The following is a 25548-nucleotide window of genomic DNA, read 5'->3' as shown; positions in this document are numbered from 1 at the left end:
CCCCATTTTACAGATGGAGCATTGGAGAACAAAAAAAAAGGATTTTAGCTGGGGCCAAAGACAGCTGTCTTCTCCCACAATCAGTGCTGGATTCAACCAGGCAGCTTTTCAGTCCCTTTGGAATCCCAAACCTCCCTGGCTCATACTATGACCATTGGTCTCATTTGCAAATGCAAGTGTTGGAAGTGGAACCAGCTGCACTAAAAGCACAGATCTGCTAGTGTCACTCCCCAGCTCTAGAAACATTAGCGATTCCCTATTTCTTTTTAAGATAAAATACACCTAGCTGTGTGACCCTGGGCAGGTCACTTAACCCCAATTGCCTCAGCAAAAAAAAAAAAAGATAAAATACAAACTCTTTAAGTTTTACCTCTCTTATGGATATAATATCCCAAAAATGCTTTACAAAATTATACTTTGGATATCTTAAACTTAACATATCCAAAATTGAACTCATTATTTTATCAACTTTCTTGTTATTGTCCAGGTGACCACCATATTTCTTGTTTACTCAGGCTTTCAATTTAGGTGTTATTTCTCTGCTCTCTCTCATCATTTCCCATCGAATTTGTTGCCATGTTCTAGCAGTTTTACTTTGCAATATTTCTGGTACATATTGACACAGCCACCACCTTAATACAAGCTGCATCACATACACCCAGACTATTGTAGCAACCATCTGCTCAGTCTTCTTGCCTCAAGTCTCTTCCTGCTCCAGTCCATTCTTCACTCGGCCCTCAAAATAAATTCCCTAAAACCCACATTTAACCATGTTATTTCCTTCTCAGTAAATTCCAGTGGCTTTTCATTACCTCCGGGTAAAACTCTGTGTTTTAAAATCCTTCATAACCTGACCCTTTCCTACCTTTACAATACATTTTTCTCCTTGTGTTCTACAATTCTGGGTCATGGGCTCTTTGCTGTTCCTGGGACAAAATATTCCATCTCCGGACCCTGGACATTTTTATTGATTGTCCCTGGTACCTAGAAAGCTCTCCCCTTCATCTCCACCTCCTAGCTTCTTTGAGATCCCAGTCAAAATCCCAGCTAAAATTCTGCAATTAACCTTTCCTAACCTCTCTTAATTCTATGCTTTCCTCCTATTGATAATTTCCAATTTACTCTCTCTCTATCTTGCTTGTATTGATTTGTTTGCATGTTGTGTTGTTTTCTCTGTTCCATTGTAAGCTCCTTGAGAGCAGGTCCTAATTTTCCCTTTCCTTTTCTCTTCTGCACTTAGCGCTTAATAAATGGTGTTTAATAAATGCTTGTGGACTTTCTTATTTAACACCCTTCACAATCTGGCTTCAGTCTGATTTAGGAGGCTAATTCTTCATCGCTCCCCCTCATTCACTCTAGATTCCAGTCAAACTGGCCTATTTGCTGTTCCTTGTATATGACATTTCATCTCTTATCTTTCTATATTTGCACAGCCTGTTCCCATGATTGAAATGCTCTTCTGGAATCCTTAGCTTCCTTCAAAAATCCATTCAAGCATTCGATGCTCCCTGTTCTTGGTACTCTGCCCCTCAGATGCCTTTGTATTTATTTGAGATATGCTTGTTGTCTGCCCTATTAGACCAGAAGCTTTTTGAGGATAGAGATGGTTTTATTTATATCCTGTATGACATGCAGTTCTTGCCATGTTGTGGTGACCCATTGTGACCCTGTAGACCTCATCACACCATTGCTGTTTGTGGATATTTTTTTTTTTTTGGCAAAGATATTGGAGTGGTTTGCCATTTCCTTCTCCATTGGATTCAGGTAAATAGGGTTAAGTAATTTGCCCAAAGTCATATAGTTAATAAAAGTCTGAGGCTAGATTTGAACTCATTCTTTTCTGATTCCAAGCCCAGCACTCCATCTACTGAGCCACTTAGCTGCCTCTATCTGACACATGTAGGTGCTTAATGAATGTTTGGCACTAGGGATACAAAGGCAAAATTGAAAAGACCGGAACTTTTCCAGGAACCTTCATTTTTGAGAAAATGATCCATCCTTCATTTTCTAGACTTTGCTACTATGTCTTAGCTGCCTTCTCCCCCATCTTGTACCTCCTTTTCCTTTAGTGTATTCTTTCTGGATTTTCCATTTGGAGGAAGCGCCAAGGACAACCATCCTTCATTCTCAGAATTTTACCACGCTTCCTCCTCTGTGCTTTTTAGCTCCCTTTTCTGCGTAGTCTTACCCTATTAGTAACTTAGCTAATTGAGGGCAGGAAATCTATTTCCCTACTTCCTTTTGCATGTGTTTGCATCCTCAACTTTAGCACAGCGCCTGGCACACAGGAAGCATTTGATAAATGCTTGCTACTCAGCCAGACTGAACAAGGTAGGGTACCAGATTTATAAGCTTGTGCTAGTCCCATTCCCTGCCCATCATTCTAAACGAGCCAGCGGGATGCTTGACCCGAGGATGAGGAAACAGGAAAGTAAAAGCTGACTGCTATGTGAATGATGGGCTGAAAGTATAGGTATTTGGGGAGCAAACTCCTTTGGCCAAGTGGCATCTTCCTTGTATCCTGCCTGTCTCCATGGTAACTCCAAATCATCACAGTTTATGTTGATTCATGTTTCTGCCGTTACTAGGATTGTTCAGAAGTGGAGCTTGCTTTTAAAAGATTTGTAGCAGAGCCTTAGCACACAGGATCAAATTGAAATCTAATACAAAAATGACTGTTTTTATGAAAAGCTTTTAAATATTGTACGGACCTGGGTGGAATATTGGCTAACTAAATGCATGTGGGCCATTTTTGATGGGCTTGTTCATAAACCTCCTGCGTCACTATGGCTTTCTAAAATATTGCATTCTGAAATCTAATTCCCTTGCTCTGTCATTCCTTTAATTACTCCGTGTGTGTGTGTGTGTGTGTGTGTGTGTGTGTGTGTGTGTGTGTGTGTGTGATGTGACACTGTCATGGATTTCCTTGGCTCCTGATGAACTGAGCCCCTTTGTGCAAGAGATACTGGGAAAACTCTCCCTTTGGGCTGTCCCAGAGGATTAGCAGCAAACATTCATGTTCCTTCTTGGCCCCAGTCATTGCTTTGGACCATTTTTCAGTCAGATATGACTCTTTGTGACCCCAATTAAGGTTTTGGGGTTTTTGGCAACGATATTACAGTGCTTTAACATTGTTTCATTTTACAGAAAGAAAAGTGAGGCAGAAAGAGCAAAGTGACTTGTCCAGATTCATATAACTAGTAATTGTCTGTGGAAGAATTTGAATTCAGGTTCTCCAGACTTGAGGGCTGGCACTCCATCCATTTAGTCCCAGGGAGTCAGGCTTTCTTGGCTACCATATTGAATCATTGACTTATCTTGATTGTCTTGGCCATCAAAACCCCAGATCTGCTTTAGAATTGTGTCTTCCTTATCTATCTATATTTTATCTTTTACTGGTAAAGTTGACTTTTTAAAAACCTAGATATAAAGCTTTAACTTAACTTCTCCAAGTATTGACCATAAAGTTGGAAATCAAATGCCACGCTACATTGGTATAGAGAATTTTCTCTCTGTGAGTACCCTATTCTGATATCAAAGGTTAAAAAAAAAAAACAAAAAAAAAACCAAAACTGGGCATAAAATAATGTTACAGTTGCTCAAGCAAGTGGGCAAAAATCAGAAATTTTATGTGAAAACAGGTTTTTTCCTCTGGAGATCAAAGTGGTTTCATTTTTGTTTGAAACAAATTGTATATGTTTAGGATCTCAGATGGCACTGGGGAACTATTATGTTTTGTGACCGTTCTCATATTTAGAAATGAAATCAATAAATTTGTATTGATTTTTCCGTTAGACATCTGTACACATGGTATTCTATATATCCACCTAGTAAGGCTTTGCTAATTCTACTGAAATTCTTCTCCACAGTCCATTCAAATACAATGATATTTTGTGTCTCTGCCTCAAGTCCCTCCTCATTCCAGTGTATTCTCTGCTTAGCTGTCAAATTCAACTTCCCTAAAATGCAGGTCTGACCATATCAACCTCGTCTGGTTTCCTCACTGAATAAGCTCCAGGGGTTCCTTATCACCTCTAGCATCAAATATAAAACCCTTTGTTTGACTTTTGTCTCCCCCCCCCCCACCTTTTTTTCCTGAGACAATTGGAGTTAAGTGACTTGCCCAGGGTCACTAGGAAATGTTAAGTGTCTGAGACCACAATTGAACTCAGGTCCTCTTGACTTCAGGGATGGTGCTTATTTCCCTTTTTAACCTGGCCACTCTTCCACCTTTCTAGTCTTCTTAAACCTTCCTCTCTTCCATGTAGACCACAACCCAGTGCTATTAGCCTCCTTGATGTTTTTGAACATTTTGTAACTCCATACTTTTTCTGGTTCTCCCCCATCCCTGAAACATTCACCTTGCTGCCTACTAGCTTATCTGGCTTCCTTCCAGCCTCCATTAAAAAGTCCCACCTTTTTCTGGAAGTTTTCTCTACTCTTCCTTAATCTTAGCATTTTTCCTTTAAGACAACCCACCCAATTTATCCCATCTCAATCTTGTTTGCACAAGTTGTTTGTACATTATCTCTTATTAGCCTATGAGTTCTTTGAGAGCTGGGACTGTATTTTATTTTATTTTTATGTTTTGCTTCATATCCCCAGCACTTAGTACAGTGCCTGGCCCACAGAAGACACTTAATAAATGTTTGTTGATTAACTTATTTGTCAAATTAATCGACATTACTTACCCATTCACTAGGATATCTTGGTTTGAATTTCATCTGCAGTTTTAGACAGATTAGCCTCACTTTTCTTGTCTATAAAACGGGACAAATAATGCTTAAGTTATTCATCTCACAGAGCTTTGTTTTGAGGAAAGTACTTTGGAAAGCTACTTTGCAAACTTCAAAGTGTTCCACAGATGTAACTGGAAATTTTTTCATCCAGGGCAAAACCAGGTGTTTTGTTAAAATAAATGGACTGGACCTTCTTTGCCATAAGAGCTGCCAGTTGAGGAAAAGTGGAACCTAGGGAGAGACAAATATGACTCTAGTTTGGGGGCTACATGGCAGCTTAGGTATTGGAACCCTGCCAGTCAGCAGAGAATTTGAGATGAGGTATGGGGACATTAGTTGGGATCCAGAGGAAGCATGTCTTTCCACGGAGAAAGAGGCCTCTCCCTTCAGTGGTAGACCCTCCTTGCCATGTCAGTGTCCTGGGACAAAGTATTGTGTACCCTTGCTAGTTCTGGCTCTGTGCAGACATACATTGTTATTATTGTTAGCTGTGCAGAATAGCACCTGACTTCTAGGGATTTCATAGGATGCTTTTTATATGTAATTGCATATGGTCACTTCTGGCATTCTTTATTTGCATTATAGCAAGATGCTTCACAGAATTCATCTATATTATTTATACCTGTCAGTCTATTTTTTTTTTTTTTCATAGTGAAGGGAAATCTTAAAGTGATCTTTCAGCCTGGAATCAGCCGGGCTATTTCTTTATTTAATAAGGAATTGACATTTGGCTAGCAACAGGGCTGAAACCCAGTGGCAGTGAGGAAGTAAAAACCTTATCTTATACCGCTAAAGCCCCTTTGCTGAACCGAGTGACACCATGGACATTATTAGAGCGAGACAATGAGTCACTGTTAGAGACAGCAGTGGAATTTATATTTGGCCCCTGTCATTAGGCAGCAGGCGGGGATGGCTGCATCATTCACTGGCTTGACAGAATGCAGGTTTTGCATGAAGAATCCTGAGGTGAAAAGTGGGCTTTTTCCAAATCTCACAGCCACTTTTCCTTAGAGAGTCCTCCTAGCTCTAGAAGGTTCCTTCTTGGTATTTGCAGGTGGAGGTGAATGTCAGACATGTTTTCCCCCAGAGGTTAGAGCAAGAAAACTCAAGACTAGGCGCCCCAGGGAGAAAGCCAGGGAGGGTGCAGATTTGACTGTCCTATGAAACTGGGTCTACCCAGAGCTCCTTCTGGGATGGACGCAGGACCTGCAAAGGTGTGAGTGGTCAAGGAGCCTCGGAAGAGGTACGGTAAGAGGGCAGACTGGTTAACGGGGGAGATGTCAGAAGCGGGCAGAACAAAGGGGGAAATGCAATTGCAAATGCAATTACGGGAAGTTGCTAAGGGATAGCGGAGAAAGTGAGGTGATGTTTCACTGTGGGAAGATCCAGGTGGGAGCAGAGCATGATCCATGAGCAGGGCCGGGCAGGTAGAGAATATGGAAGTTTCTCCTTCAGAGAAGAGCAGGGGTCGGAGGAGGGGAGGGGAGGAGACGGCTGAAATGTGGTACCCTGTGGGAATGCCTCAGGTCTGTGAGCCTCCGCTGACACGAGGCACAGTAGCAACAGGAAGCCTAGCTGCCTCGTGAGCCAGGGAAGGAGAGTCCGGTACCTCGGAGCATCTGTCACATCGCGCTGGACCTAATCAAGCCCCCTGCTCACTGGGAGGTTTGGCTGGGTCCCGATCCCCGCTGTCAGCAGCCGTCTGGGGCAGGGATTCCGATTCCCGATCCCGGAGTAGCTCCGGGCTCTCGGACTGCAGCAGAGCTCATTAAAGCCAGACCGACTGGATGCTCGATTTCCAGTTAAGTCGGGGCTGGGGTGGGGGTGGGGCAGGAGGAAGAAATACTTCTATCTGAAGTCCCCCTCCCCCCTCCTCCCCCACCCACACTCCTCCCCTCCAAGTCTCCCGGTGCCGAGGCAAGGTTGGGATGAGCTTCCTTTTCATTTAACTGAAGCCCAGGGATCGGAGAATCAGGTTAGCAAGGAGGGAGAGTGCCAGGGAAGGTTCTGATCAGGTGGGCACCTCCTTCATGCTTCCAATGAAAATGGGTGAGCAGACACCGCGTGGCAAAGCCCAGCCAAGCCACCTCCCGCTGGGTGTGGGATGCTTGAGTATTTACTGGATGTGACAAGCCGAGAGGGGAGCTTTCATCTGTACTGCTTGCTGCCTGGCAAAAGTGGTGGGAGGTGTGTGATGTGTGTGTGAGTGTGTGTGTGAGTGTGTGTGCACTCACCCACAGGCATGCGTTCTTCGCCCGCCAAGGATTTGACTGCTAAGAGATAGATCTGCTCTCTCCTCAGAGCTCCCTGACCAACAGCTTCTCTGACCATCTGGCTGGCAAAGACCCCCAGGCCATGAGGACAGGTCAAAGGCAGTGAGTATGGCTTCAATTTCCTCCATCATCTGGGTGCTTATGTGTGCAGAGTACATTATCCATATTTAACTAACCTATCCTTAACCTGCCTCTCTGTGCATATTGATTGCTTTCTCTCTATTGAAGCTCTCAATGGCTCTTACCCTCTCTCCAATCTCTCTCTCTTTTTTTTTTTTTTCCCATTTAACCCTTGGTTTACTTACTACTTGGGTGGAGTGGGGGGCTCTCCATCCCTCTCCTCGGCCTCTGTTCTCCTATGGAACGTAGGAGGTGGACCTCCCTGAGGCAGCCAAGAAGCTATCAGATACCTCTCCTTCCCCTTGGTACCTCAGCCCACTATGCCAAGGTTTGGGGGTAAACTTTGGGTGCCCGGACTCTGATGGCTGAGCAAAATCATCACCTTTGGAACTGGTGAGGGTAGTGAGCGCATCTGTGGAGGGAAGAAGGAGCTCGGGATGGATTCCCACGGAATAGGATCAGATATTGGGTTTATCTAGGGAACAAAAAAGTTAGCTCATTTGGGACAGAGGTTCTGGGGAGAGATGACGGAGGGTGGGTTAGGGTGACATAACAATGTCTGACAGCAGGCAGCTAAGACATGCAGGGAAGGGAATCCGCTGGAGATGTGAGTCATTTTAGGGGGAATGGAGGTGGGGAGGGACTGCAGGGGAAATGGGAAGAGAGGTGAGATTGAGGGAGAATATGCCAGGAGATAGCTTGTCAGGTATAGGCAAGTGACCTTGCCTGTTCTCTTTGGGGTATGAGCTCCTAACTGTCACAGTGACATTTAGAAAGGAAACCTTGAATACTTGGGATATCTGGCTTTCTCTTACATGTAGTTTCCACTTTGATCAAGAGGAAGACTTAGGGCAAAAGGGGCTAGGAGCGTTGATTTCTCGGATTCCCCTTTTAGTTGAAACTATGGTGGTGGATAATTGAAGCCAGTGGTTAGGACAGGGGTTGGGAAAATGTATTCTCTGACTTGCAACACAATTCCCCAATTTCCTGGAGTAGAGAATTTTTGAAATCATAAAATTTCAAGAGGCTTATTTTAGCCATATCTGTGATTGTATTGTCATAGGAAAATCCCGATTGCTATCTATTCTGCAACTTAGAAATGCCAAAATAAAGAGAAATTAATTGATTTACTCAGGGTCATACAAGAGGTGAGATTTCTCTATGTCTTATGCAATACTGTTTATTAAAATGCTAATAAATTAATATTTTATATGTATACACACATATAAAAGCTTTGATACATTCCATGTTTATTGCTAGAATTCCTCTGAGGAACTATTTACAAATGGAATGTCCCCTCTAAAACTTGATTTGAGTTCACATGCAGCTTTTGCACACCCTAGGTAAGGTTTGAAAATTGTATCCTCCTACATTGAAAGTTTACACTCTCATATCTAAGCATTCTCCCTTTTCCTCATGGGGGTTTCCTACAACACAGATAACTTTGATTTACCAACAAAATAAGTCCTTATAAACCATGGATAGTAGAATTTTCAGGTCATAAAAAAAGATCATTCATAAAAACCAACTTTAAGAAGCATTTCTTGTCAAGTCTCCTCTTGTGTTATGCTTATCTGCCTCCCCTTGGTCCTGGCTGTTTGTAGCCTTGCAAAGGAGATAACTTGTGGGATGCTAACACCTGAAAAGACTTCCTTGGAGTTTCTCCAATCTCCTTGTGTTATGTCCTCCCATCACAGACAAACTTGGAGAGGGAGGTACAAGCACGAAATTTTGGATCTGTTGGAGGGAGGGATACAGAAAGGGTCAGCCGGGCGTCATCAGCGTGGATTTGTCTCACCCATTAGTCACCTTAGTTTTGCCCTTGGAGAGGAGAGAGAACAGTGTTTTGGGGACTGACAGCTCAGTCCTTCCCTTGGGTCGCATGTCCCACTTTCTAAATGATGGCCGGTAGTTGGGAAACAGCAACTCCTGGCCAATCTTAAAGCAATCTGAATCCGCTCAGCTCATTTTGAACCGAGCAAGCCTGGGTGGGCTGAGGCTTGGCTGAGGACCTAATGATCCTCCCTTCCTGGATGACCTGGGGCCAAAGTCTACTTGAGAGGAGATGGAGTGAAGGGGTTTGAGAGGGCCAAGGCCCCCTCTTTTACCTAGGATTCTTTGATTTTAGGTGAGAGGACGTGAAAGGGCAAACCCCTCCTCCCCGACTCTTACCTCCTGCCTTGAAGGCCCTGCAAGCCAGCCAATTAAAGGGTTGCCCATAGTCGGATGCCTGTATGGCGGCCTTACTGATGCCACGGAGGTAACTGAATCATGACATGTATTTTTGCCCCACCTCCTTTCCTTCTTCCTTGTCTCCTGCCTTTCCCTGTGCTTCTGTCCCACTCAAGCTTTCTCTGCTCATGGTACCTCTCTTCCCCTGTGCCGCTTTGCCTTGTATGTCCCTAATGGGATTGTGATTTTGTACAATGTCCTCTGCTCCAGGTGGGGTATTCTTTAGTCCCAAACTTTGTGGTTGTCCCGTCTGCTCCCATCATGGAAATGACTGACAGGTGTGAGGATGGAAGCCTAAGGAATTGTGCTAAGTTATTCTTATTATGCTTTTTATTTTTTTATTGGAAAACTCGCTTAAGTGTTTTCCAGGGCAGCATCTTCAGGGAAGAGTCCAACTTTGTTTTTTTCTAACCCCTTCAGGCTATAACTCTAATTCTGATCTTTGGCCCTCCATTCTTCTGTTACTTCCAATTTCTTCCACTTGAATTAAACAGGTCATATACAACCCAAGGCTTGACCTAGCCTAGAAAGAAAATAAAACTTGTTCCTTCTCAGAGTACCATCGGGGAAAGTTGCTGTGTAAAGGCCCCAGGTGATAAAATACCCTGCAGGACCTTGCCAATTAGCCCATATAGATTAGCAAATTATGATTTGCTTAAATTCCTGTAGCAGCATCTCCTCTCCTTTTGAGATAGGTAGTAATAATACTAGCACTGTTGTGCTAGTTGTGTGTAAAATGAAGAAATAGCATGTCCATTTTACAGAGGAGGAAAAATGAGACTTAATAAGTGGTCTCCCCTTTAAGAAATGGGAGAGCTAGAGCTTTTCTCTGAACCCCAAGCCAAGCACACAACTTTTCAACTTAGAATCATTGAAAATACTTTTAAGGGAGCAGTTATTCAACTTCATGTCATATTTTTAAGACCTGAAGCTCAGAGTGAGTGCGATTAATTATTGAAGGCTCCGCTCTTGGCCTAGATAATGACTTGTGAGCCTTCATGTGGACTCCCAAATTTGATAATTTGAGAGCCCTTAATTTGTCATTTAATGCTTTGTTACCCACCCAGGACACATGCTACCAAAGATCCCAGACATCTGTAGTAGCAATGGTACTATGCCCTGGTACTTATTACCGGATGAGAGAAAAGACTATTGTAGTCAATATGTGGTAGGGCTATAAACCAGATGACTTAATACTGGGAACTGAAGGAATTGTAGGGGGACAGACCATGAGGCAATTCTAACTTAATTCTCTATTGGAGGCGGGACTTCCATGGAGACTCAAATTTCTGGACTTGAAATGGTTTTGAAGAGATAGAATGTGCCATAGAAATATGCTTCCATTACACCTAACCTCCCTTGGATGTAGTGAAGCAGAACAAGGCTAGAGAGGAAGGTCTTAAAAGCTGAGATGGGAAGCCACTGAGACCAACAGAAAGGGAAGAGAAGGCTTAAAAGGCCACTCCCTTGGCCTCCAGATTATTGTTTTGCAAGTAAAAAATGGGCATATACCTTCCCCTATAAATGAAATAAGAATTCTGAACATATGAAGGTGGTGTGAAAGTCAACTTGAGATTGTCTCATTGTGGGGTGATATATATATATATATATATATATATATATATATATAACCCACTCCAATTAAATCTTTCCTATACTTTGTGACTTCCCAGCCTTATCGTAATGTACAATATACCACAGAAAGAGAGCAGAAGGTGTTAAAGTCTCCAGGAGGGAAGAATAATGAGCAAAACTATTAATTAGATTCTATTATAATCAATAACAACAACTCATATTTATGTAGTGCTTTAGAGTTTGCAAAACATAGATTTCCTTGTTTGATACAAAAAATCCTTTGGGGGATAGTGCTTTTATTATCTCCATTTTACAAATGAGGGTCAGAGCAATTAAGTAACTAGTCCCAGAATCACACACCAATAAGTATTATAGTTGGAATTTGAATCCAGATCTTCCTAATTGTGAATCCATACCATGTTATACCCTTTTACCTTTAGTCAGCTTAAATGTCCTATGTTTTGATCACAATTACCCTCAAATATTCAAATGAATCTGTGAGCTCACTGATGTGAATATTCTCCCCAACAGTACCCATCAAGACCTCCCCATAATCTGTGAGTCTCATCTGTGCCCTCCCATAAGTTCATTATAGGAGTTCCACCTAAGGTTCTTTGAGGTCTCCTATCAAGCCAAAGATATCAATGGAGCATGTGAGCTGCCCATCAGTTAGCATATATGAAAATATTGACTGAGGCTGGGTCCTTGCTAATAAATGCAAGTGATGGGTGAGTTGTTGAGATTAAAATGTGTTACCATTTTCATTTGCATCAAATGATATTAATGAAGGCAGAGAGTTTAGTTAATGAAATTATTAGCATTGATGTGCAAATGTAAATAGAATCCTAATTGAGGAATATATTAATTTTTATTTCTCCCCTTCCTTCCTTAACTTCTACAGGTTTTTAGTTCTAACACAATCAGGAAAGGTTGATCTGATGAGGGATTTCAATAATTAGCCCCATCACTAGTTGTAATTACAGAGGATTCCTCATTCTGCTCAACTCCATGTCATCTTGAGCTTTCATTGCTGCCATTTTGAGCCTTCACTGCTGCACTCTGTGTCTCTCCTTATAAATAATGGTAACCCATAAGGCTTGATCTTGCCCCTCAAACACTAAAGCCCTTCTTGGATTTAGTGGGCCTTTTTTTATAATGAGGAACGGTTGCTTACTCTGACTTTCTGTGGGGAGGGAAAGATGCAGATTGCTATTTTGACATCACCCGTAGCTTCTTTCCCAATGGGGAAACCTGATTTAGAAAGTCTTCCCAGCTAATGACCTTCATTGACTGACTTACCACCAATTTTCTGTAGAAGCTTTAAAAAGCACTAGACCTCCAGGGGAAAGTTACCTGTTACGTATTCAGGTAGTCAGATAATGCTGCTGCTGATCTTTCTGGTTCCTTCCCTTTTGCTCATGAAATCTCAGGGGTGGTTGTGTGAGCTAATGAGCTTCTCAATGCTTTCTGTGTGCACCCCTAGGCACCTTTTCTGTTGATCACTGTTTCTATTACAGTTTCTCTCTTCCTTCTGCTCCTGTTGTTGGTTGCAGGAACAAAGGAATGAGGACTCGCCTGGGATGCTTGTCTCACAAATCAGATTCATGTAGTGATTTCACAGCGATTCTTCCTGACAAGCCAAACCGGGCTCTCAAGTGAGTATGGACATTCAGTTTTGTGTCAGTCACTCAACTGTTAGAGTTCTCTGCGTATACACGGGGTAGATGAGCTCCAGTTAGAATTATATAAGACTCCCCTGGAATTACGGTATTCTTAAGAAACAGTTAAAGGATGTGTGATTTTGCTAATCAGTTTACTTTATAGTAACTTATTTATGAAGTACTTTATATAAAATAAAATGCTTTAATAAACATCTCATCTTTGTAAGTAAAATATTAACCTCACTTTATGAGTAAATTAACTGGCTCAGAGACAGTTAGATGGTCCAGTGGAGAGAGTACTGGACCTCGACCCAAATTCAAATCCAGCCTTAGACACTTAACTAGCTGTGTGATCTTGGGTGGATCATTTAATCTATCTGCCTTAATTTCCTCATCTATTAAATGGGGATAATAATGGCACCTACATCCTAAGGTTATTGTGTGGATAAAATGGGATATTATTTGTAAAAATCTTTGCAAATCTTAAAGTACTATGTAAATGCTAGCTGTTGTTATTAAGGGATGTGCCCAAGGTCACACAGTTGTAAGTTTCAAGACTGAAATTCAGGTCTTTGTACTCTAGGCTCTCTCCCCACAATACTATATTACTTCTGAATGGTTGTAAAAGGAACATTTATTTCTCTCAGAAATGAATGAAAATCTTGTTTGGTCTCTTTTCTACCTTGGGGAAGTACCAGGAATAATGATTGGAGAGATAATGAGAATCTTTTTTTTTTTTTTTTTGTTCCCTTTCCTCTTAGTATTAAATCTGAGTCCTAGACCTTGAAACTAAAAAACTGAAATTTGCTTAAAACATCAAATCAATAAATAATAACAATGTTAATTCAGCATTCCCTATGTGCTGAAGGTCTTTCTCTATTTTTCCTTGATCCTCAGAGATGCCAGTGGAATATTTTAGCTACTTACAATGTCGTCTCTTGTTCTGCTCAAGACATTTCCCTTTTCAGTTATGCATTTCCTTGGTGGCAATCTTTTTTCAGAGTTCCTTCTTGGCTATATATTGCATCCTACTCATGCTCATAATGAGATTTAAGAGTGCCATGTTTGCAGGGCAGATTTTTGGATAAGACATTTTGGTTTGGTATATGTCTCCTTCAGCTCCCTTAAAACACTAGGTTGATAAAAGGAGACATTTCTTCAGGTTATTTCAAATTGTTCTCCAATGAAGCTCTTGTCCAATGTCCCCTTCAAACATGGGGGTGATCCTGAGTTCCAAGTCCTATAAAACTGAAAAGGCTTTGCGTATGGGTCCTGTAACAGGTTGCTCTAAGTCTCACCTCAGAGAGGGTCATTGGCAAGGTGCCCAAAGTGGGATGAATTTGGGGGGCCTTTAGGAGAGTCCCAATAGGGATCCCAACTAGTGATTTTTTTTTTATTATAGAGAATTCCTCAGGGAGGAAGTTCTCTCATTCAATGAACTCTACTCCTTCTCAACTTAAGAGTGTTAGAGAGAAATCTAGAGTAAATGCAAGGTTAAGCAGTGTCCCAGGTCACCAAGAAAGCATGTGTCTGAGGCAGATCTGAAACTACTCTTCTTGACTTGGAAGTAGTTTTCAAAAAACTATCTCTGGATCCAGAGGGGGATTTTGATCTCTATTGGTGGAAATAAAGTCATAGATCTTTGATAATTTGAATAATTAATTAATTGGATAATCTATTTATTTCAAGTTTCTATTTTGTATTATTTGTGCCAAAGAAAAGGAGATAGTGGGCTTTGTGAATAGTATTTCAGAATTTTGTTTCTTCTGTTCCAGGAGGCTGTCCACAGAAGAAGCTACGAGGTGGGCAGACTCATTTGATGTGCTCCTCTCCCATAAATGTGAGTAGACCCAGAGTTTCTAATTTTGAGACTCAGATGCAGTTTTCATAAGAAGCTTTTATAGTAACTTTTCAGGGGCAGAATTTTACTTTGAGAATTGATATTTGTGGGATTAAATGATCAGGGTTTTTGGCTTTGGTTCCTAATTATTGCCAGTAAGTCTAAATGGCATTCTCTCCAAGTCCTCAGGACTCCTCCTTTGATCATCCATAAAGCAGGTGATACACAGATGTTGCAAAATACTACCATTGATGCTTGAGGTAATAAAGCAAGGGAAAACTTTGTCAGAAAGACAAAGGGTCAAATCTCGGTGACTCAGGCAATTTTCCAAGACTTTCTCTCAATTAAATGAGACAATATTTGTAAATCTCTTAGTACTGTGCCTAACACACAGCAGCCACTTAGATGCTTATTCCATCCATCCATCCATCTAATCTGCATTGATAGTGGAAATTCCTTACTGAGATGTGTCTAAACGATGAAATTGCAGCTCTGGTCCCTTCCCCCTAAACGTGGTAGGCACTGGGGAACTTTAAAAAAATATATATATTTTGTTTTTCCAAATACATGCAAAGATAGTTTTCAATATTCACTTTTGCAAAACTTTGTATTCCAGAAAATTTCCCCTTCTTTCCCAAAACAGCAAGTAATCCAATATAAATTAAATAGGTGCAATTCTTCTAAACATTTCCATATTCGTCATGCTGTTCAAGAAAAATCAGATCAAAAGGAAAAAAAAAACTCGAGAAAGAAAAAAAAAAACCCTAGCAAACAAAGAACAGCAATAAAAAGGTGAAAATACTATGCTACCTTCCACATTCAGTCTCCATAATTTTCTCTCTGGATGCTGATGGTACTTTCCATCACAAATCTATTAGAATTGCCTTGAATCACCTCATTGTTGAAAAGAACCATGTCCACTATAGTTGTTGTTACTGTGTACAATGTTCTCTTGGTTCCAATCACTTCACTTAGCATCTGCACTGGGAAACTTTTGGTCCAAGGTAGCTTATATTCTTCTAGGAGCACTTTTCTATTATTTCTGCTCTTATGTCCACTGCTTCCTACAAAGCCAAAAGAGACATATGTAAAAGTGGCAAAAGCAGATTATAACAGTAAAGTGATAGTAGTGGTCAAGATTGATAATGGCCATCATCAATGGCCAGTTGTCATTGGTAGTGATCCATTTCACTCCGTTTTTTTCTTTCTCACCAAATTCTGATCCACCCTATTTTGTTAGCCCATTAGTTTATTATAAAACACACTCATTCTTCTGATTATAGGAGGCTAAGTAAATGATATATCTTTAAAAATTATTTGACTTTGACCTTGTTGAGTAGACTCTATTTCCAGTAAATAATTTGCAAATTACAAATGGAATATAATACCATATTACAAGTTGGGCAAATATCTTGGATTCCTGTGAGAGAAACATTGAAATTTTTTTTTAGCATTTGTTTTTTTATTTCACATAGAACATAAAATCTCCTTTGATAAAATACATCTTACACTGGTGGGACAGTATGGGAAAACAAAACCTCCCACAAAAACTTGGATGGTATTATAGGTTGAGCAATTTCTGAGATAATGTTCTTTTTTATTATTATTATTATAGCTTTTTATTTACAAAACATATGCATGGGTAATTGTTCAACATTGACCCTTGCAAAACCTTCTGTTCCAATTTTTCCCTCCTTCTCTCCATCCCCTCCCCTAGATGGCAGGTAGTTCCATATATGTTAAATATGTTAAAGTATGGAAACATTGAAATTTCTATTAGTTGCACTGAGAAGAAATAATACAAGGCAGATGCAGTTTGTGTTGGTGATAGGATTCTCAAAAGCAGCAAGTTTATCCTGTAAGGGTTGGGACAATTATCTGCCAAATAGGACTTCGGCTTTGACAGTTACTCCTACTCTTTTGAGAGGCTACATTATCTAGAGTCTCATTAGGGCTGTAACAAGTGTCATTTCCAATTTTTCTCTTTTTTTCCCCATTGGAATGGATTTGTTTCAAGGTCATGTTGAAACTTGGTTTCTGTTGCTGCCTCCAGAGTTGACTCACTGGGTTTATGCCCCTGAGGCTGTTTTCTCATTGGTGAAATGGAGATAAAAATATTCCCTTCCTGTCTCACAGGTGGTGTGAATAATTGAAAATACCCTCATATGGCTTTGAGTTCCTCTATAGAAAGGAGCTATGTAGAAACAAGGTGATATTAGGTGAAGGTATTTTATATTTAATACAAAACAGTATCTTTATGAGAAAAAGATGAACCATCTTGGACTTCAGATGCATTGATTTTTTTTTTCTTTTTCTTTTTTTTTTTTTTTTGGTCCAAATCACCATTCAGCCATTACAAAGGGCTGATGAATTTACTCATGGGAGCTTTGTCAGACCTTCATACTGACAGAAGACTGCTGGTAGAAGGTCGTGCATTCCTACTATTTCCATCAGTGGTTTTAGTTTTATTTATTTATTTTAAAAACAGTTTTAAATTAGAAGCCTGGGTGAATTTTGTTTTATTTTCAGAAATGAAATAGGAAAGACACAGACTGATGTATTGGATAGAGAGTTAGACTTTAAAACCTGGGTTCAAGTGACAGCTATGACACATATTGGCTGAGTGGTCCTGGGGAAGTCACTCAGCTCTTAGTACCTCTAGGTAACTCTAAGACTATACATTGGTAAAGTTTGCTCATGAGGAGTTATCTATAAATATAATTATCCCCTTTTCCTATGTTCTTTAAAAAAATTAATTAGACTTTCCTAGAGTTGGGAGACTAACCAAAAAAATACTTAAATACCATTCCAGACTGATTCCATTCAAAGTTAAAAAACAAAACAAGCAAGGGTATTTCTATTAATACTGTGTTATCCTTTTGTGAATCTGATTTCTTTCTGCCTGACCACCTTGAACTAGCTGCTTAACATCTCGGTTTCAGTTTCTTTATCTGTAAAATGAAGGGGATGGATTAAATGGTCTATGAGGTCCCTTCAAATTGTCAATCTTTGATCCTGTGATGCTTTGTTTTTCCATGTTGTGTGAAAACTAAAAATCTAGGTTTCTTTGAAAAGAGAGAAGACTTTATCTGAAACTTTGATAGAATTTCAGAGGCTATTTTTCAGAGTTATAGTTAATATTGATCTCTCAGATACCTTCTAAGTGTGATTTTATAAGGTCCAGCATGAGGTCTAAGGAGATGTCAGAACCTACTTTAACCTTGAAGGGTATCGACAACATTTTAAAAATCTAATTAATTTGGGTTAGGATGGTGACTTAATTAGAGATGATTAAGCTTATCCAAAGGGACCTTGGATGCAATATTCTCTTAGGAGGGACAGCCGTTGATCAGAAGTGTGTAGGGCTTTCAATTAAGACAACAAAATATGTCCTAAAAATGAAAAAGAGGAGAGTGAATTGAATGGTTGGGTCCCAAAGGAATGTATTGAGGTTCCACAAACCATTCCTTAGTAATTCTTTGTAGCAGGGAAAGACTAAAAGAAATAAGCAATCTCTGAGTTTCTTTGAGTCGTAACACAAATAATCATGTTTCTTTCTGCTCCTCTTTCCAATTCCATCTTTAAACAGAACACAAATAATTCAATATTAGGGCTGAAAGGAATCTTAGAGATTATTTGGTCCAATAGTTCCCAAAATTTTTGGTCCCAGAACCTATTTACACACTAAAAAAATGGAAATCCTTCACCTCCCGAGAGCTTTTTATACATTTGCTGTTGTTATTGAATCATTTTGATCATTTGTGGCCCCATTTAAAATTTTCTTAGCAAAGATACTAAAGAAGTTTGTCATTTCATTCTCCAGCTCATTTTATAGATGAGAAACTGAAGCAAGCAGGGTTAAGTGACTTGTCCAGGATCACATAGCTAGTCATTGTCTAAGGCCAGATTTGAATTCATGAAGATGAATCTTCCTGATTCCAAGCCCAGTGCTCTCTTTACTGTGCTACTTAGCTGTCCCTTCTTATATCTGTAAATATTTACTGCATTAGAAATTAAAATGGCTTGTTCATGAAAATAGTTTTGATTTTTTCTGGTCTCCACAAAAGGGTCTTGAGGACCTTGAAGGGTTCCTATAGATTAAGAACTATTGATCTAGTCCAATATCCTCTCTTCACAGAAGATGAAAATGAGACTCAAACAGGATAAGTGGGTTAAAGTCACACTGGCTGTTAGCCCATTGCTCTTTCAGGCGTACCATTTCTCTCTGTCACTTCATTACCCCTCACATTTCATCTACTTCCTGTATTGGAAAGGAATTTGCTTTTTCATGGACTATAACCTACTAGATTAAGCATTATGTCAAGGCTCTGCCCTGATCAAATGTTTGACTTTGGACAAATCATTTGGACCTCTCAGACTCAGTTTCATAGTACAATGAAAAAGGTGAACACTTCTCATACTATTTCTGTGGAGAAGATGGAGAAAAGTACATTTGGATGAATTCGGAAAAGGATAGAACTCAAAGAATTGCTGTTAATGGTTTCATGACACCATTACAGGAGGGTCATTTTGTAGTACCCAGGGGTTTCTGCTTTGCCTTATGCTATTTAACATTTTTACCAATGACTTGGATAAAGACGTACATGGCACACTCATCAGATCTCCAGTTGACACAAAACTGAGAGAGGTGGACGGGAGCATTGGGCTCAGTCTAAGAAGAGTATTTCATCTTCTTAGATAAATCTGGATAAATGTCAAGTGTTGTACTTGGGTAGAAAATATCATAAACACAAGATAGAAAAGATGTAGTTAGATAATAATAGTTCTAAAAAATTACTGGGGACTTTATTGGTTTGTGACATCCATGTAAAGTAAAAAAGAAAACAAACAACATGATCTTGGGTTGACTTGATTGGTACATAACTTTCAGGAATAGGGAAGTGCTAGACTCACAGCTCTGCCATTGTAAGTATTGTGCTCAGTCCAGAGTATCATGGATTAAGAAAAATATTGATATACTCTTAGAGAGTGTTTAGAGGAGGACAACCAGTATGGTGAAGGGACTTCAGTCTAAGTCATATAATTTTTTAAGTAAGTATTTATTAAGCAACTAATATGTGCTTTGTGCTGAATGCTTCACAAATATTATCTTATTTGATTCAAAATTGGATATGAAGATCATTTCAGGTAATGACAGATGTTTAGCATCATGGAGCACATGATAATCATGTTCAAGTATTTAAACCATTGTCCTGTGGAAGGGAAATTAGAACCATTTAGCTTGGTTCCAAAGGACTGAACCTGGAACAGAGGATAGAAGTTGAAATGGGGTCAGTCTAGTCTCAATGTCAACAAAAACTCTTAGTGGGCTGCCCAAAGTGGACTAGGTCACTAGTGGTCACCTGGGTAGGCTTTCCTACTTAAAGGTCTCTAGCCAGAGACTTCATAAGACCACTTTTTGGGTATGTTATTATAGGGATCCCTTTGGTGTATCAATTGGATCACAGGGTTGCTGAGGCTTTCTGGCACTTAGGTTTTGCGACTTTATGAATGTATAATCCTTTCCAAGGTTCCTCCCAGCTGAAATATTCTGTTAAACCGTGTTTTCAGTTACCCATGTCCTCCTGTGCCAAGATCATTGTTCTGCCTTCAGGAAACCTGGACTGAGAAAAAGTCAATCAGCTCCAGGGGGGAGTCTAATACAGCCAGGCTGCCTGCAGGGTTATGGAAAAACATATCAAAGCTGAGAAGGGGAAGGTGTCCAGAAGGAGGGCTGCGGGCTCCATGTCAGCATAGTCTTCTGTCTTTCTTGGGTAATATTAGACTGGGAGATTTAATTGATTCACACTCTGTAATAAAGAAAACCCTCTGTGATCTCTAAAATTTTAGGATTAAGTGGTTTGAAAAATGGAATGATATTTGGGAGCAGTTTTATTAATATTAGACATGGATGTTCTTTATTTAAAAATACAGTTGAAGAGAAAATACTATAAAGGGACCTGTGGGGAAGGTAGAATAGAATAGAGAGAAACAAAAGATGGACTTTTTTTTTAGGGGTAGGTCCTGGACCCTCTATGTTGAGGAACTTTCCTTTACCATTTCAAGTGGGCACCCCCTCTGCACTTGTCTAGAAAATGGGGAGGTGAGATGATTTAGCTTGAGTCACTCAGCCAGTAGGTGTCAGAGAGGGGCTTGTACCCACGTCTTGCTGACTCTGGGTCCAGCTGACTATCCACTTCCTACCACACCTGCTGTTATTTTTGCTCAAAGCTGATTCTGAGGTGACAACTGGAAGGGATGTCATAGGTTGATGAGGCTGGATTCTCTCCAAGTGGTGGTCCCTGATGTATTCGGTAGACAGAAATAGGACTTGGAAGTTTTTTTTCTTTTCAATGTAGTGAGAATTTAGGCCTGATTTCTGCAGCATTGGAACTCAGGACGTGTGTGTGTGTGTGTGTGTGTGTGTGTGTGTGTGTGTGTGTGTTGGGGGGGAGGAAGGGAAGGAGGGAGAGAGAAAGGAAGGGAAAGAGAGATGGATAGAGGGAGAAAGAGAGGAAGGGAGGAAAAGAGGGATGGAGAGAAAAGGAAAGAGAGAAGGAGGGAGAGAAAGGAAGGGAAAGAGAGAGGAGAGAGGGAGAAAGAGAGGAAGGGAGGAAAAGAGGGATGGAGAGAAAAGGAAAGAGAGAAGGAGGGAGGAGGAGAGAAGGGAGGGGAGAACATATATGTTTTTACACTAGAGGAGAGATTGTCTGTACCATGTATGCATCTGCATTGGAGGGAGGGGAGGGGTGTGTCGTGTGTGTGTGTGTGTGTGTGTGTGTGTGTGTGTGTGTGAAGGCACTCATGCGTGCGTGAATGCAATGTACAAGGACATCTCTCTGTCCCAGCATCTCCCACCCCAGTCTGTGAGCTTGATGGAAATTCTATCTGACAAGACGCCGGGGGGCAGGCATGCAGTAGTGCATCTTCAGCCTATGTCCCTCACGAGGTTTGGACACATGGCTTGTTATTTGTTCAGCTTCCAGCAGGATAGCCTGTCTAACTCTCCTTCCTCTCAGACCTTCCCCAAAGAAACAAGGACAGAGATTCATGTGAATTGTAAAAGTGACAGTTATTTTCCTCTCTGCCCTCGCCTCCTCTTGTCCCCCTTCCTTCCATTACCTATGATTTCCATACTTGGAAGACACCTATCACCCTTCACATGTCCCTGCCCTCCTCTGTTCAGGTACTGTGTTGGTCTGTTTTTGCTTCAGTCAGAGAATGCTGAATCACTGGAGTGTTACAGACAAAAGCCCCTTTGCATTTGCATGGCTGCCCATCTCCAATAAACACAGACCAGTTCACACACATTTAAAAACAATCCTTACTTTGAAATAGAGACTGGACCTGATTTCAATTGTATAGAGATTTCCAAGCGAGGGAACTCTCTCTACCATTGTAGGTTTATACCTTCTCGACAATTTACAATCTTAGGGAATTATCTAAAGCAGAGGGGTCCACAACACTTCCTGGTGTAGTCCCAACCAGATTAAATATAATTGGGAAACAGCAAAATAAAACAAGCTGAATGGTCACACATAGGATTGCATGGTACCATGCATTATATGTGTAAAGTTGAATTTAGTCGCTTTCAGCCGTGTTCAACACTTCAGGACCTCATTTGAGGTTTTCTTGGCAAATTTTGGAATAGTTAGCCATTTCTTTCTCCATGTTTAACACATAATATGGATGATATATTATAACATTAAGAATGTTAAAACAAAATGCTAATGTATTGTTTTCTAAGTTACTATGCTGTCCTTAGGGATCCTTATGCACAATTTAGTGACCCCCTGTTCTATGTGAGTTTGATATCTCTGGGACATAATAGGGGGTGTGAGTGATTTCCTTGTCTCCCCCTAACTGCTCCTGACTTTAAAGCCAGCTCACTGTCCATGGCATCATATTGGCATTTTTGTTGTGATTGAGTAGTTTTTCAGTTGTGTCTGAGACCAGATTTGTTTGGGAAGATGAATCTTCTCGGCTCCAGATCCAGTACTTAGATAACCATGTGGTTCTGGGCAAGTCATTAACCCTGTTTACTCCAATGTGAAATGTGTGCTATTATTAGCAATATTTTACACATGAGAAAAACTAAAGCTTGTAAAGCTTCTGTGACTTGTTCAAGGTCACACAGCCAGTGAGGATCTGAGGCAAGATTTCAACCTGTTTTCCTGATTGCAAATTCAGCACTCTTATTTACCACATGCACCACATGATGAATTGCCGTCCACCGTAGTGTAATTCATTTTACAGATGAGGAGACTGACACGTAGGAAGGTCAAAGGACTTGGCCAACGACTGATGGAGGAGATGACATTTGAATTAGGATTTTAAGGATAGAAATTCAGCAAACAAAGAGTTGGAGGGGTCATGTAAGGTACTCTCTACCCAAGGAAGAAGGTAAAGAAGAAGGTATCATTGCGTTAAAGGCTAAGTAGTGAAGGTTAAGGGGGAACAGGTTTAGAGAGAGAAAAACAAGAAGCTTAGTTTGAGATATTTGAGTTTGAGGAAGATGATAGTATTCATAATTCAGGTAAAAAAGAGGAGAGTTTGGAATGCAGAAGAGAACTCCAGACTGGAGAAATACATTTTTGAGTCTTTTATTTTAGGTTAATCACTTTGCTTAACTGCTTCACTTAAGTCCAATTGGCAAGTCAAGACATTATTTCTGATCATGTACTCTTTGAAAACAAAGGACAAACAACAATCTATAGATGTTTAAGTTGAATTTTAGAAGTAAATGAGATTGCCAAGGGGAAGAATCTAAAAAGGGAAGGGAGATCTCTTTAATGCCAACTAATTCATTTATGATAGGTTCTATGGCTATAACATTCAGAATCATATCTAGGGCAAGGAAGCTATGCCCTTGAGCACAGAGATTTAAGAGCATGAACATTTAACACATGCCTTTTTCCTGGCAGGCAAACAGTTACTAATACTCCTAGTTGTGAAGAATAATTGTTAAAAGGAAAACTATCAGGGGGCAGCTAGGTGGCGTTGTAGATAGAGCACCAGCCCAGAAGTCAGGAGGACCTGAGTTCAAATCTAGTCTCAGACACTTAACACTTCCTAGCTGTGTGACCCTGGGCAAGTCACTTAACCCCAATTGCCTTAGAAGGGGAAAAAGGGAAAACTATCAGATTACTACTAATGATGTGAATAGCATTCACCTTGAGCCACTATAAAAACTTTTACTACTCAACTAAATGTATCTTAATTACTTGTATTATTTTTATATCATGAATCACAGAGTTTATTTGTGTCATTTGCTCCAGGTATCAAAATTACTGTTATGGTTCTTATACTATTGTATTATATACTATTACATTGTATACAATTATATTATACCATTGTATTATATACTATTACATTGTATACAGTTATATTATACCATTTTATACTCTTGTTTTGGAAGAGCATAGATTTAGAGATTTAAAATGGAAAAAATCCTTGGAGATCATCTATTCTAGCCCCCCTCCACCTCTCAATCTCTAATCATATTATTGTGGGTAGTATACCTTAAAAAGTAATAACTAGCAAATATATAGAGTGCCTCAGGGTTTACAATAGCTCATTTCATCCTCATGACAGCCCTGGGATGTGGATATCCCCATTTTTCAGATGAAGAAACTGAGGCAGATGGAGTTTAAGTGACTTATCCACTGTTATACAGCTGATAAGTGTCTAAAGGCTGGCTTTGAACTCAAAAGTTTCCTGACTAGTTCTATTATTCTATCCATTGCCCCATTTAGCTCTCAGGCCTGTGACTTTATTAGCATAGGGAACTCCCAGTAAAGAAACTCTCTCATTAGGGTAGACTTGTGACTGTTCTGCAGCTTATAATCTTAGAGATTGCCACAGGTCCTTAGAGCTTAAATGACCTGTCCACAAAGCCAGGATTTGAATCCAGGTGTTCCTGAGTGCAATGATGACCCTCTTCTCATAAGCTGTGTGACTTCTCATTTATCAATATGAGGTTTCATAATTATTTCCTCTTATTAAAGAGCTGCAGGAGAGAGTGCTCAGTTGACTTTTCCCAGAAGTCTTTGGCTTTGCTACTGTTTCCAAAATGTAACCTCCTCCTTTGCAAACTGGAGACACTGAGCTGGGAGCAGGAAGCCTTGAGCTTAGTCCTGTGTTCAAGGCAGATTAGCCTGGGTACCTAATTTATGGAGCTGTCCACTCTGCATCTTTCACTATTCTTTCTGCAGGCAGGCTTCAACTCCCTTAATGACTCTGTTTCTCTCCCTTAAGCCTAACCTCACATGCAAAATGAAGCATCTGGACTAAATGACCTCGAAGGTCCTTTTGTGGTCTTGTGGCTCAAGAGAGAGACTTGGTTAATTTATGTCTTGTTTGAGCACACATGCATATGTATACATATCCACACAGATGTGTGCACACACTCATGGATGCATGCACATACAAGCTCCTACATCAAATCTCTAGAGAACTTCCTCTAAATGGGCAGGAAAGATGCTTAATTAGTACTTCAGTTACTGCCAATTAAAGGCACCATCACAGTGCTTAAGAAAATAGCTCCTTCTCTCAAGGACCCTGAGCACAGTGTGTAGAGTGATGCAAGGTCAAACTTTGGTCTGGTCTCTGTCCCACAGATCACAAAGTCCAGAATTTTGAATTGAGGCTAAACAAATGGGCTTTTAGGATTACCTTTTTTTCATGGTCTCCAACCATACAGTGGAAAGTCTTGGACTTAGTCTCTGTGTTCTGTTCGACATCTGCCTAACAGATGACTTAACCCCCCAAATTCTCCCCCCCTCCAATAAGCTGCCATCTTGCTTTTTCTAGGTTTCTAGAACTTTATTTGCTTGGTACCCATCAGGGGCTAGGACTAATGGTAGAAAGGCAGGCAGCCACTTAGTTCACATGAAGGGGCCACACTTATAAAAAACATGCACACCAATACACATATACCCATGTATAGTTCATCTGTATAGAAAGTATATATGGCTGGTACGTGATGGAATAAATAAAGTACCAGTCTCGAAATCAGGAAAACTTCTTTTGAATTCCAATCTGGCCTCAATTACTTACTAGTTGTGTGACTCTGCAGTGTGAGACTGTTTGTCTTAGTTTCCTCATCT

General features: G+C 40.4%; 1 protein-coding gene across 3 annotated transcripts in view; it reads left to right on the top strand.

The window, feature by feature from the left end:
- RGS8 (regulator of G protein signaling 8) overlaps positions 1–25548 on the top strand; it is a 69981-nt gene that overhangs the window by 22872 nt on the left and 21561 nt on the right. For 2 of the 3 annotated variants that reach the window (XM_074308538.1, XM_074308539.1), the window contains exons 2-5: positions 7041–7114; positions 9261–9392; positions 12493–12594; positions 14376–14440. In XM_074308538.1, the coding sequence (XP_074164639.1) occupies positions 9367–9392; positions 12493–12594; positions 14376–14440 (193 nt within the window). In that variant the 5' untranslated portion in view covers positions 7041–7114; positions 9261–9366. The remainder of the gene's footprint in view (positions 1–7040; positions 7115–9260; positions 9393–12492; positions 12595–14375; positions 14441–25548) is intronic. The other variant, XM_074308537.1, reaches the window with a different exon arrangement.

Source organism: Sminthopsis crassicaudata, chromosome 4 (assembly GCF_048593235.1).
Source record: "Sminthopsis crassicaudata isolate SCR6 chromosome 4, ASM4859323v1, whole genome shotgun sequence".
Lineage (NCBI taxonomy): Eukaryota > Metazoa > Chordata > Mammalia > Dasyuromorphia > Dasyuridae > Sminthopsis > Sminthopsis crassicaudata.
This window is presented reverse-complemented; position numbering and strand designations above follow the sequence as displayed.